Source organism: Mus caroli, unplaced genomic scaffold (genome assembly GCF_978045245.1).
Source record: "Mus caroli unplaced genomic scaffold, Mus_caroli_1 scaffold_10, whole genome shotgun sequence".
Taxonomy (NCBI): domain Eukaryota; kingdom Metazoa; phylum Chordata; class Mammalia; order Rodentia; family Muridae; genus Mus; species Mus caroli.
This window is the reverse complement of record NW_028227265.1, coordinates 111,531,908-111,545,524: the sequence shown is the minus strand read 5'-3', so window position 1 is coordinate 111,545,524 and position 13,617 is coordinate 111,531,908. Positions and strand designations below refer to the sequence as shown.

At 42.3% G+C, this 13,617-nt stretch overlaps 1 protein-coding gene across 1 annotated transcript in view; it reads left to right on the top strand.

Moving 5' to 3' along the window:
• Nucleotides 1-13,617, top strand: part of Csmd1 (CUB and Sushi multiple domains 1) — a 1,626,901-nt gene that overhangs the window by 1,304,096 nt on the left and 309,188 nt on the right. Inside the window, exons 16-17 of the mRNA XM_085844142.1 lie at nucleotides 8,649-8,787; nucleotides 11,722-11,909. Of these exons, the coding sequence (XP_085700268.1) occupies nucleotides 8,649-8,787; nucleotides 11,722-11,909 (327 nt within the window). The remainder of the gene's footprint in view (nucleotides 1-8,648; nucleotides 8,788-11,721; nucleotides 11,910-13,617) is intronic.

Below are 13,617 nucleotides of genomic sequence, written 5' to 3'. Positions count from 1 at the left end.
GGTATTAGTATATCCATAAGAATCCTGGGAGGCAGCATGTATTCCCCAATACTGAGCAAATCTTGAGATGCCATTAAAAGAAGCCTTTCCAACTGCTCCTCCCTGGATAAAGATCAAAGGATTGAGTTCTGTACAACTGCCATTGACTCCACAAAGCACCCACTTGTGAAAGGGATGCATTCTAAAGTCCTGTATGAAAAGTCCCTTTTTCATAACAAATTCCTTCTCTGGATCATCTATCATGTTGGGAGAAAAGGAAAAGGTTTTACTCTGATCTGCCCAACGAGTGATGGAGGATTGACAATCAGACCAAGGCAATATCAGCCCTTCATCTTCCAAGCTACAATGAGGGGCTATTTTTGGTTGGTGGGGACGTTCTTTGTCTGAAAAGTTAGGTGGTAGAAATGTACCATTAACCCAAATTGCCTCCTGCCAAAAGGTCCGATTTGTAAAGGTTATATCTGCATTGGAAGTATCTTGGGTTGTGCTTACCCAACCTCCTCGGTGCTCATTAAACTTCCCCAAAGCTCGAGCTGTGAGGTTGATACATTTTCCTGGTCCATTTATTTGAAAACATAAAGAACCCTGTTCTAATAAAGAGCGATTTTCCCCTAATGGTGCTCGGGTGGGATCATAGGGTAGATATGGCAAATCTAATGTTTTATTAGTAGTAAAGAATTTTGGAAAAACTATAGCATTATGGCGAACTGGCATTGGTTTAGGGAATGTCGAAAGAATGGCCCATCTCTGTTCGCCCCTCATACTAGGAACCTGAGACAAGTTCAGCATTGTCAGGATCAGGAGCAGTCCTCGGGAGGTCTGCATCTTCTGCACCATCCTTGATGAATATCTTGCGGGTGAGTCGTTCCGGCAGCCAAAATGGGTTGTCTTCACTCTGTGGAAAAACACAAACAGCTCCCCTGGATCTTATCAAAATAGGATCCGGGCCTTTCCACAGACCAGTTAAGACATCCTTCCATTTGACCATTTCTTTTGGTCTATCAGGGTCTGAGCTATGTCGATCAGATGCAGAGCGACCTTGCTCGTCAAGATTCAAAAAATTGAGTGTAAAGAGTGCCATAGATACAGCTACTCTTGGCACTGAGGGCAGAGTCTCATCAACTCCCCCTTTTTTGTTTTATGAGATAAGACTTAAGTGTACTGTGAGCACGTTCCACAATGCCTTGTCCTTGAGGATTATAAGGAAGGCCAGTCAAGTGAGTGACATCCATTTGATGACAAAATTGCTGAAATTTAGTAGAGGTATATGCTGGCCCATTATCAGTTTTAAGAACTGTGGGCTTGCCCCAAGCACTCCATGCTTCTAAACAGTGCTGTATAACATGAGAGGCTTTCTCACCTGTTAAAGGTGTAGCAAACATAACACCAGAGCAGGTGTCAATGGAAACATGTAAATATTGATTTCTTCCAAAGGAGGAAATATGAGTGACATCCATTTGCCAGACCTGTAATGGTCTGATGCCTCGGGGGTTTACCCCTACATGAGGAGTAGGCAGAAATTGACAACAGTTTTGACATTGGGTGACAATGTCACGAGCTTCTTTCCTAGTTAAAGTGAAACGGCGGCGTAATGTTTCAGCCGTCACGTGGAAGCGTTTATGAAACTCCCTTGCAGCCTCTGACTGCGAGGACAGAGCAGCAGCCACTATTCTAGTAGCTTTGTCTGCCAAGTCATTTCCATGAGACATGGGGCCAGGAAGGCCAGAATGAGCCCTAACATGAGTAATATACACAAGATGTCTTCTATGTAACAAGGCTGACTGAATTTGCTGAAAAATGTGAGCAAGCTTGCTAGAGGGTCTAATTAAGCCAGCAACTTCAAGCATATTAACTGCATTGACCACATATGAAGAGTCAGATACAATATTGAGCGGTCCCGGAAAAGTTTCAAGGACTTCTAGAACTATCAAACACTCTACAATCTGGGGTGATGTCTCATTATATTGTTTAGATGTTACTTGGCCATTTAATACATATGCACCTATGCCAGATTTGGATCCATCTGTATACACTACTACCCCATCCGGAAGTGGGTGTTTGGCTGTTATTACTGGAAACACTATGGCTTGGCTTAAGGCAAATTGTAAAATTGGATGTTTTGGATAATGATTATCAATTTGTCCTGAATAAGAGGCAACCAAGACTGCCCAATCGTTTGTTGTTGCTGCCAGGGTTTGAACTTGAGCAGAAGTATAAGGTACGATTAGCATATGAGGTTCTTTCCCAAAATAAGTAATAGCTGCTTTTATCCCCCTAAGTGCAAGTTGAGCAATTGCATTAGGATACCACTCAATGATTTTTGCAGGGGAAGCATTAGGATGGACCCACAATAAGGGTCCTTTTTGCCATAAGACTGCTGTTGGTAACTGTGCAGTTTTTAATATGCACAATTCAAATGACTTTGACTCCTCAATGCGTTGTAATTGAGCATCTTGTAAGGCCTTTTCTATCGTTTGTAAAGCTTGACATGCAGCTGGGGTAAGTGCTCTGTGGGAGGAGATGTGGGTATCTCCCTCTAATATGTCAAATAAGGGCTTTAATTCTGCTGATGGAATTTTCAAAAATGGTCTTAGCCAATTAATATCTCCTAGCAATTTTTGGAAATCATTCAAGGTATGTAGTTGATCTTTGCGAATCTCTAATTTTTGAGGAACAATTTTGTCAGGATAAATGAGTGACCCTAGGAAGGCTCCCATTCGAGCAACTTGCACTTTTTCAGTGGCCACCTGCAATCCCCATTGCCCTAACGTTTTTATTAATATAGGGTATGCATCTTGCAATAACTTTGAATTTTTATGGCAAATCAAAATGTCATCCATATAAATTATCACCTGTAATGATGGAAAATGCTCTCTAACTGACTTAAGTGCCAATTGCACATACAGTTGACACATGGTGGGGCTATTCGCCATCCCCTGAGGTAGGACCTTCCATTGGTATCTTTGATCCGGTTCTAAATGATTAATGGCTGGGATGGTAAATGCAAATCTTTGCCTATCTTGAGGGCATAAAGGTATAGAGAAAAAGCAATCTTTAATATCTATAATTATAATTTCCCAATTTTTGGGTAAGGCAGAAAGCAATGGTAGCCCTCGCTGAACTGGTCCAAATAGACGCATTTGTGCATTAATGGCTCTAAGATCATGTAATAAGCGCCATTTGCCAGATTTTTTCTTAATTACGAAAATAGGTGTATTCCAGGGTGAGGTAGAGGGCTCTAAATGACCCAAGCGTAGCTGTTCAGAAATTAGTTTTGTAGCTGCTTCTAACTTTTCAGAGGAGAGAGGCCATTGAGGAACCCATACAACTTCCTCTGTAAGCCATGGTATGGGCATGGAGCCCTCAACGGCCCCTAGAAAAAACCCAAACCTTGTCTCCCATTATTACCTTTTTGAGGGATAGGTTCAAGTTTACCCTTCTCTCCTTTCCCTAATCCCCTTCCTTCTTTATAGCCCATTTTCTTCATTATTTGAACAGCTTGTGGCGAGTATTCATTAGTCAAGGTCAGTCCTAGTGCCTGTAAAATGTCTCTCCCCCAGAGATTTACTGGGAGTGGTAAAACATAGGGAGTGAATCGTCCTGTTTGACCTTCAGGAGCTGTCCAGCTCAAAGAACGGGAACTAATAGTGGGACAGGACTGATAACCTAAACCTTGCAAAGAACGTGATGACTGAGTAACGGGCCAAGTTTTTGGCCACCATTGGGAAGACAGGATACTTTTATCTGCTCCTGTGTCTAAAATCCCTTTAAATTGTTTTCCTTCTATAACTAATTCTAAGAATGGCCTGGAGTCAAGAGGCATCACTAAGTAAGCAGAATCATTTCCAGTAGAACCAATCCCTCTGGTAGCTCGAGGGACACCAGAGGAAGGAAAACAGCCATGTAGGCTTGGCAAAATTATTAACTGAGCTATTCTATCCCCTTGTGAAATAGAAAAGACACCCTGAGGACAGGAACAGAGAACTTGAAGTTCCCCTTCATAGTCTTGATCTATGACTCCAGGGTGAACAATAAGACCTTGTAAGGTAAGGGAGGCCCGGCCCAATATTAGGCCAACACTCCCGGATGGCAGAGGTCCTTTATAGTCAGTAGGAATAGGCTGTACCCCCATTTGGGGCATTAGCATGAATCGGGTGGTGGTACGGAGGTCCAACCCAGCTGATCCTTCTGTTGCCCTGCGGACTGTGGGGTCCACCTTTTGCCTGTCGAGGTCCCATATGTTTTCGGGCCCTGAGACCTGAGGGCCCTGTACTGGTTTTTTGGAATGGTCTCATTATCTACTGCTTGAGGGAATTCTGGCTGCAGGGGCCTGCCTCGAATGTCCCTGACTGAACGACAATCTCTAGCCCAATGATATCCTTTTCCACACTTAGTACACAGTCCTGGTGCTTTCCTTTTGACAAGGGCTCTACAGTCCTTTTTTAAGTGTCCCGGTTTGCCACAATTATAGCAGAGTTTGAGCTCAGCCATGTCAGGGTGTTTTTGCCCTTGTAGAATGGCAGCTGCTAAACCTGCATTAGTGAGTGGCCCTCCAAGCTCACGGCAAACCTTCAACCAATCCTGCAGTCCCTTGCTCTTTCTAGGTGTAATAGCCGCCCTGCATTCCTGGGTAGCCTGTTCATAGATCAACTGTTCAATTAAAGGCATAGCTGTTTCTGGATCCCCAAAAATTCTCCCTGCCGCTTCTGTCATTCTAGCCACAAAATCTGAGAATGACTCCTGTGCGCCCTGGGTGATCTTGGTCAAATGCCCACTTGCCTCTCCCTTCTTAGAGAGTGCCTTCCATGCCTTAACTGCAGCAGCTGAGATCTGAGCATAAGCTCCCCAATGGTAATTTGTCTGGTTATTAGCGTGTTGTCCCTGACCTGTAAGCAACTCAAAAGTCCATGTTCCTTGGTCCCCTTCAACATTGGCATTGGCCCTTGCCTGTGCTTGGCAGGAGTCTTGCCACAAAGCTTTCCATTCTAAATACATTCCCATGTTAGGAGATGCGGCTTTTACTACAGTCATCCAATCGCCAGGGGTCATTGCCAGAGTAGCAAGCCTTTCGACTTGGGCTACAGTAAAGTTGGCATTGACTCCATAGTTACGAACTGACTCTGCTAATTCTTTAATCTGTATATACTCCACTGGGGCATGAACGCGTCCACCCTCTGCGCCTTCGAAGACTGGGAACGCTTGCTGCACTTTTCTCTGTTCCTCTTTTGAAATGAATGAGTCTGATTGATACCTCTGCACGTAGGGCGGAGGTGTACTAGGACCCAGAGGTTGCGGATCTGAAGATCGCATAGTGATTTGACATTTGTCTCTAGCTACTTTTGCTTTCTTTATGTTATTCTGTAACTGATTAGCTCGTCTTTCATCTGGCTGGTATCTTTCTTCCTCTAAGTCTGTCTCCTCAGAGGAGCTAAGTTCCTTATCCAATTCTGAGCTACTGACAGCTAGTGCCTTAAACTCATCTAATGGCGGGTAGAGGCTCCTTTCCTTATGTGCCTCTCCAGTTCTTTCTCTCTTCTTCTCTCCCTTTACATCCCTTTTTCTAATCTCTCCCAAGGCATTCTTTCCTTTGTATCTCTTTTCCTCGGGCTCAAGGCCCGTGGAAAGGCCTAAATTCTTCGGTGCACCTTGTTTCGTCCCAACTTTCAATCTCTCTCCCCACTCTGCCTCTGATAGACTGTCTTGAATTTCGTCCAAAATCTTCTGCCCTGCTTCTACCATTTGCTCACAATCCTCATCTGTTAAGCACGATCTCACCAATTTCCATAACGGCATGACCCCTGCTTTAAGTTTGCCGTTCTTCTGTTCCCTAACTAGATCTCCTTTCAGTTTATCCCAAGAAGTGACAGTTAACGAACCTGAGCAAGCATACCATGGTGCCACACGGTCTACCTCCCTGACAAATGCCTCTATACTCTTAGTGGCGATTTTTAGGCCACACTGCTTCAGGACTGACCTTAACGCCACTACTACAGAGTGAGAAATTCCCATTCTGCCGCTATCCAGTCCTGACCGTGACTGAAACTAATCACTGTCCAGGCACTGTCCAGGTGCTGTCCGAGCCTGACTGCGACTGGGAACCAGTCAGCAGTTCCAGCGGTGGAAACAAAACGAAACTGAAAGGGAAAGTGCGATCGCCGTGCAAACAATCATAAGGGCATCTAACTCTGGAGAAATTTCAAGACAATACTTACCTTGCAGAGCTGTAGTGTCCCGCAGTTCTGATTCCGCCCCGCGAACGAGGGATCTTCCTTGCGCCGGTGTGATGGTAGTTCCCGGGTCTTCGGCGCCACTTACCCCGAGCTTTTGTCCCCGCCGGCAAGAACACACTCAGGACAACCGGAATCTTCTGCAGCAAAGCTTTATTGCTTACTTCTCAGGAAGATCTCGACCCCAGAAAATGGAGTCCCTTATATAGCACTCAGTCATGACGTTTCAGCACCTGATGTGGCGTGACAGCTCTTGATTCGTTGCTCGCTCATCACACCACTATTACACCCCGAGAATGGGCAGTGACTAAGAGTGAGTTCACTCTCGCACTTGCGCACAAGGCTTGTTTACTAGTTTGTCACAGCGGAGGCCAGCGCCATCTTATAATGGTGATTGCTCGCGGCACGCGCACGGCTCTCCACAGCGATTGCTCGCTGCACGCTGCACGCTGCACGGCTTTCCACAATGCACCTCACACAACAGTACTCTCAGTCTCATAGTACACTCTTGTTCCTTGTGTTTAATAAGATGAACTTAATAATAATAAGATGAATAAGATGTGTTTAATAAAATAACCCACATTGTTAGCTACAAAGCAAAGGTAAACAAGTTAAAATGAAAGTAAGTCACACAGTTTATTTTTATATTTGAATTAAAGAACCACAAGTAGTATTAAGAATAAAACTATAAAAAATATACAAAATGGAAAGGGGCCCTCTAATTTAATTGTGAACCATGAGAAATCTGGACTTTGGGTCTCAGCCCATCTAGAACCACGTACAGCAGAAATCTTTCAGTTAGTAAGAATGTGGGGCACACACAGAGAAGGCCACACATCCAGATGTGGGGGAGCACAATCAGATGTGGGGTTGTACACTGAGATGTGAGGGAACATACCTAGACGTAAACAAACATATGCAGACACCAAAGAGAATACCCAGACTTGAGAAAGGACACCTAGGTGTGACAGGGGCTGCACAGATTTGAGGAAGCACACCAAAGCTATGCTCAAAGTATAATATTTGCAGGCCTCCACAGAAGGAATGAAAGATAAGATTCTAGAAAATGACTACTCGGGTTAGTAAACTAAGATAAAGACAAGCCGGGCGTGGTGGCGCACGCCTTTAATCCCAGCACTCGGGAGGCAGAGGCAGGCGGATTTCTGAGTTCCAGGACAGCCTGGTCTACAAAGTGAGTTCCAGGACAGCCAGGGCTACACAGAGAAACCCTGTCTCAAAAAACAAAAAACAAAAAACAAAAAACAAGATAAAGACAAAAAACAATACGAGGGTTAAGCTAATAAAAAATCAACACGAAAAGTAATTCAGGGTTAGCATGAGGGAGATCCTTGTGTGTATCACCCAAAAGAGGCCCCAGCAATTCTAATAAAGGAATTCTGGACAGGGGAAATAACAGTGGCAGGTTCACAAGAGAGGAAAGTTACTGTAGTAACAACATGACTTCAGACAGATAGGTTCTTACCCAGAGCATTCGGGCACATCCCCAGACATGACACTTGTAAACCATGTAGTGTCTAAGCAGTCTTCTCTGTACATTATTTCCGCCTCTCCCCTGCACCCTTCACTGTGACTCAGGGGCATTGGAGAAACTCCCAGGTGGTGTGGGAGAAATATTTGTATATAAAAACATGAACTCTGGGATGATAAAATAAAAAATAAAGCTAAATAATAAAATTTAAAGTCCTTAGGAAATTGATGACTTTTCCCACAAAAAAAATATACACTAACAATAAGAATCCCAAAAAGTAGGATATGTAAACAAATTACCCAAGAAAATATTATCTAGGCACTCTTTCAGACCATAAGGATTTCTAATCTTAACTTGCATTTCCCAAATGCCCTTTTCTACATAACAGGTCATTTTGTCACAAAAGTCCTCAAAAGAACCAACACAGGCTTAATGACTTAGACAACACTGGTTGTGATTTGTAACATTCACTCACACTTATATGTCCTCTGCAAGTAATTATAACAATGAGCACACCTTGGCATGAATCTGTACAGTCACACAGCATCTCAGAATGTTCCACTTTAGACTTGAGACGGTTTCAAAGTAGATGTGCAGATACTTGTGTGGGATGTGGATGATGGTTGTCTGCACCTCAGCAGAGTGAAGGTGATTGGAAAATATCACCCCTGCAACTCATTTAACAGGGATACCTTACAAATATCCAAGGTATTATAGTAGAAAGCCATACTGAGAGGAAAAAAAGCCAAGCAAAAAGGTGGGATATACCTGTTGACTTCAGCCCTCATGGCTTCCCGAGGAATGAGTTTTGTTTGATGTCAACATTGATTTCCACCAATAACCATACAATGTCCACCCCTAGTGAGAGGCTGCTGTGCTGTGCCTTCCTAGATTTGACTTTTTTCTTTACTGATGTCTATGTCCTCTTCCAGCTCCATGTGGTGGGCACCTGACAGCTTCCAGTGGGGTCATATTACCTCCAGGATGGCCGGGATACTACAAAGATTCTTTAAACTGCGAATGGGTCATTGAAGCAAAACCAGGGCATTCCATCAAAATAACATTCGACAGGTGAGATCAAAACCATTGCTTTTGTGCCCACAGTCACAGCTATACGTCCTTTATTAAGTAAACAGAGCTTAAAGCATGAACACCCTTCAGTCCCCAAGAAAGATCATGGAACAAAGACCAGGGCATGAGAATATGCCCATGCTCTTCTCATAGTCCTGCTATCCAGTGGGCACAATGACGTCTCAGATCTGGGCTGCCCATGGAGAAGCAACCCGGATGGTCATTCTCCTGGTCTCGCCTAGAGACTGGATTTGGGATTTGGAATTGGGAGCTTGCAATGTGGAATCCGCTCCTCACTCTGATGGACCCTTCTTCATCCTCCATGAACACAGAAAAGACATCTCCAGTTCTGGGCAGGCTGCTAGCACCTGGAGTCAGCAAAATGTTGCAGAGCCAGCAGCAGAGTTACTGTAGTAGATGAAAGCCCCTCCCCCCATGTCCGTGGATTACTATAACTGGGACACAGTTGTAGGGCTTAGCAGTTTCAACACGTATTTTTAATCTGCAAAAGTGAGGACACTGATTGGACTCCAGCATGAGGTGCTCAACATTGAAATGGATTTCATGTTTGAAAAAAAATGTGTGTGTGTGTGTGTGTGTGTGTGTGTGAATATACAGGGTGGATATGTGTATATTGAGCAAAAACCCTATACTTGAAAGCTAAAGAGGCATCTTTGCTTAGCAGGTTCAGTGTCTTGAGGGACTTGACAATATATGCTCCAAGTTGTAATACTCCTAATATTTGTCTCAAGATGTGAAACTTTTTTTCTTTGTTTTCCAACAATTCAAAATATCAGAAATACAAAGTCTTAAAGAGGTAGCTGAGCTATCATTACTAATTAGATTTTTATTCATAATTATCCACACCTCTGTTGGATGACCCTACTTTTTAGTAGGATAATCCTTCCTAAAAGGGATAATGGTTTATGTCTATTGGTGAGTCACCCTGCAAGTAGCCTTAATCATTAAAAATAACAGTAAGTGTTCAATATGTGAAATTTGATTTCCTATAAATTCTTACACTTCAGTTATTGGGGGAAAACTGAATTTAAACACCTTGTGATCCCAGTCACGGGTAAGATTTATATCATTTAATAAAAGTATTAATTTCATGGTCTCATCTGACCATCAAGTTTCAGTTGCTTGAAGGAAAATTTGTGTTAAAATTTTTTTAGTGTGATATTTTCAGGATTGTTTTTGGTGTACTATTGTGGTAATTCTATTTGAGTGGATAATAGTCCTTGAAAATGTAGCTATTAAACCTAGTTGCAGCCAGTGCTTTGCTCTTCAAAGCTGGACTTCATGACACTGTTTTAGTTTATTCTTGCTTCATAGCTGATATTAAGTCTGTGGAAATAAGGTTTGGATTCTCCACAAATGGCTTGGCCATATAAAAATGCCAGGTTGCCAAGTCATGATAAGCAATGAAAGTCTATAGTTTTCAGTGTGTTTTTAGCAGCCCTTGATGCCCTAGCTAAAGATGACTTGAAAGAGTTTTTTTTAATTAATATTCAAGTTCCAAATGTAAAACTCCATGCCCATGTAGACCTCTGGAATTTGAACTCAAATATCTGCTGTATCACAGCATCTTTAGAGCAGGTGTTAAAAGTAATAAACTCAAAGCAGTCACCACCAGGCCTGAGTCTACCAGCCTCAGGTGCTGTTCTAGTCCAGCCATCTAAGACACACTGTTTGAATTTCTCTGTATGGAAGAATAGAGCTCAGTGTAGCAGCCTTGTTTGCTCAGAAAACATAACATTATTCTGCCTTTGCAGAGGAACATCCACATTGATGATGAACAGGGCAGTGTTGTTAAATGAGGCTCAGCATCCTTTTGCTGCTGTGGAGATGTGCAAATAAACTGAGCTAGTTCCCTGGCTCCCTTCTCTTCCTAGCAATAGTCTGAGCCCAGCATGGGAATGGTAGCCCAGCTTCAGAGACACATTTGGCTCAGTTACCGAGTGAGTCAGAATCAGGCAATGCTGAGATATTCCCTCAGAGCCAAAAGAGTCGCTTAGAAACCAAGTTAGCTCTTGGAGGATGAGATGGGTCTATTTAAGAAATTATCTCCATGCCCAGAATGGTGCCATCATTGCACCAAGGGGATCTGGGTGCCTCAGCTTTATATAAATATAATTGCAGGCTGGATTCACTGGAAGTACAAGCAGAGTTAAACACTATCTGGAAGCTGTTCTGGCTTTCCCAAATCGTTATGGCATCATTGAGTTTGTGAAGTAGCAGCTTGCTCAGCATTGGTCCCTCAAGGGCTGGTGTGAATAAAAAAAGCACAGTGTGGTTTTTAAATATTTAAATATCATATGCTGTGAAGTCCTTCGTTCCTAAAGGGAGCATTCCTCCTCAGTATGTTGACTTCATGATGTCTATAGTATATTAAAAAGAGGATTGTAAAATTAGCGCAAAATGCATACTCAGACCTTGTTTCATTACTGAAGGTTATATTGTATTAGTACATCCCCAGCCTCTCTTAATTTGCCACCTACCTGTCAATTCTATGTCTATCCATCACCTGTCACTTATTATCTACCTGTCATCTATGTATCTATCATCTAGTTACCTAAATCATATTTATTATATATAATGTACATAAAACATATATGCACATAATCTGTTTATTATTTCTCATTCACATAACATCTGGCCATTATCCATTTAGCTGTCCTGTATTATCTATCAGTATAAGAAAACTTACGTAGTTTGCAATATTTTTGTTTCTGTCGGAATCATGACCTTTTTTTATAGCTTGATGTTTTACAGATAGAAAGTAGATATGGTAGAGGGTTTGCAATGTGATTCCTGCAAACAGAAAAATATATACATATATTCCAATCACCTTATTCACTTGAAGTTTTTATTAGATGTGACACAGTTGAACAGGTGTGGAAGTTGACATGACTCTGCATGGCTTTTTCCTAGGTTCCAGACGGAAGTCAATTATGATACCCTGGAAGTACGGGATGGGCCAACCAGCTCATCCCCACTAATAGGAGAGTACCACGGCACTCAGGCACCACAGTTCCTCATCAGCACAGGCAACTACATGTACCTGCTGTTTACCACTGATAGCAGCCGGGCTAGTGTTGGCTTCCTCATCCACTATGAGAGTAAGTGAATTGTGGCTGGCATCCAGGGCAGGACACAATACCCCCAGGTGATGGGGTACATGTGCTTGCCTTCAAATGTTAAGACAAATAGGTTGATTACAAGGACAATCTGACTTTCAACTGTCTCCTACAGAATGTTCTGGAATGTGGGAGATTGCCTTAGGTTCCTTTCCCTAATGATATTGATTGCCTATTACAAAGTAAAATGATATAATCATTAAATGATGAATTGTAGTGTGTTAGTACACAATTTATTAATATATTCTACTATAATATTATATATATTATTATTATATATTAGAAAAGATACAGGTGGACTAGAAGTAATACAGGGTGTTTTCTTGAAGCAGTTTCATGAGTGATGAGTGGCATCCATTGCCAGGGTGCTGTGCAGAAAACTATCTGGTCTGTGAGTTCATGCAAATGGGTTTTCCAGGGTGGCGAACATTAGATCAGAGGTTGCAAGGAATTAAACCCCAGCTGTGCTTAGTGAATGCCAAGTAATTGCTGTGAACACTTAACTGTCAGTAGGCCATGGTAGATCCAGTGTGCTCAGCAGACCAGGCTGTTTTCTTCCCAGCTTGGCTTTGTATTTCAGCTTCTGAAGCTGTGAAAGTATCATGTTATAGCTATAGTTATATAAATATATTTTGGGTATTTACCAGAGGGCTGCCTCATAGGAATGGGTTCTTAACAAGAGTCAACTAATACTCAGACCCCACTGAAAGTCCTTCACAGGAAATCTGAGTGAAGAGGAAGGCTGGCAGGAACTAGCTGCAGCCCCAGTGGAGCAATGGCTGTGTGGGGCATGAGATTTATGGCTGTTAATATAATCAAAAACAAATTGTTTACCTTCCAGGGATAGCTATATATTACACATACATACCATTCTATAAATGCACAAATGGAATATTTGCATCCTCTTTAACCTATTCCTGCCTCCTCTCCTCCTCCACCATTGATTCCCTGCCCAGAACCTCTGCTACTCAGATGCAGAGGCTTTCTAAATGCATTTCCCTGCATTTTATATATACGGACACTTGGACATGTATGGTTAGGAATATTTTCCATTAAAAATGAATGATAATAAGTTCTAACTTTGGAACCCAAATGATTGCCAATTAATTAATTAAAACTTAGTTGTGCTACATATGTATGTGTGTATATATACATACATTCATACTTGCACTCATACACACATCAATACCTACACATGTGGTGTGCCATCTGAGGAGATGGCTCAGTGGTTAAGAGCACTTCTTGCTCTTGCAAAGAACTGGAGTTCAGTTCCCAGCCCCACACCTGACTGTTCACAGCTGTCAGTAACTCAAGCTACAGAGTATCTGACATACTACACTCTTGGACTCTTTGTGTATCTCATATGTATGTCAAATATCTACACACACACAATATATTTACATATATTTATACATACACATAACAAACAAACAAAATTTAAGAGTTAAGATATTTTATCTTTTGTATGTTTTTGTGTCTGATTTGTGACACTTTCTTGGAAGGAAGGTGTACATGTTGACACCTTAGCTGCCCCAATCTGTGACTGACAGCTGACACAAAGCAGGACTCACTTTGAAACACATGGGAATGTGAACAACGCACATAGTTTTATAGTGATGACTATAAAAACAAGTCACCTGCCTTCACTCACCAAGGCATACACTCATTGTCACCTCTTCACAAAGGCCAT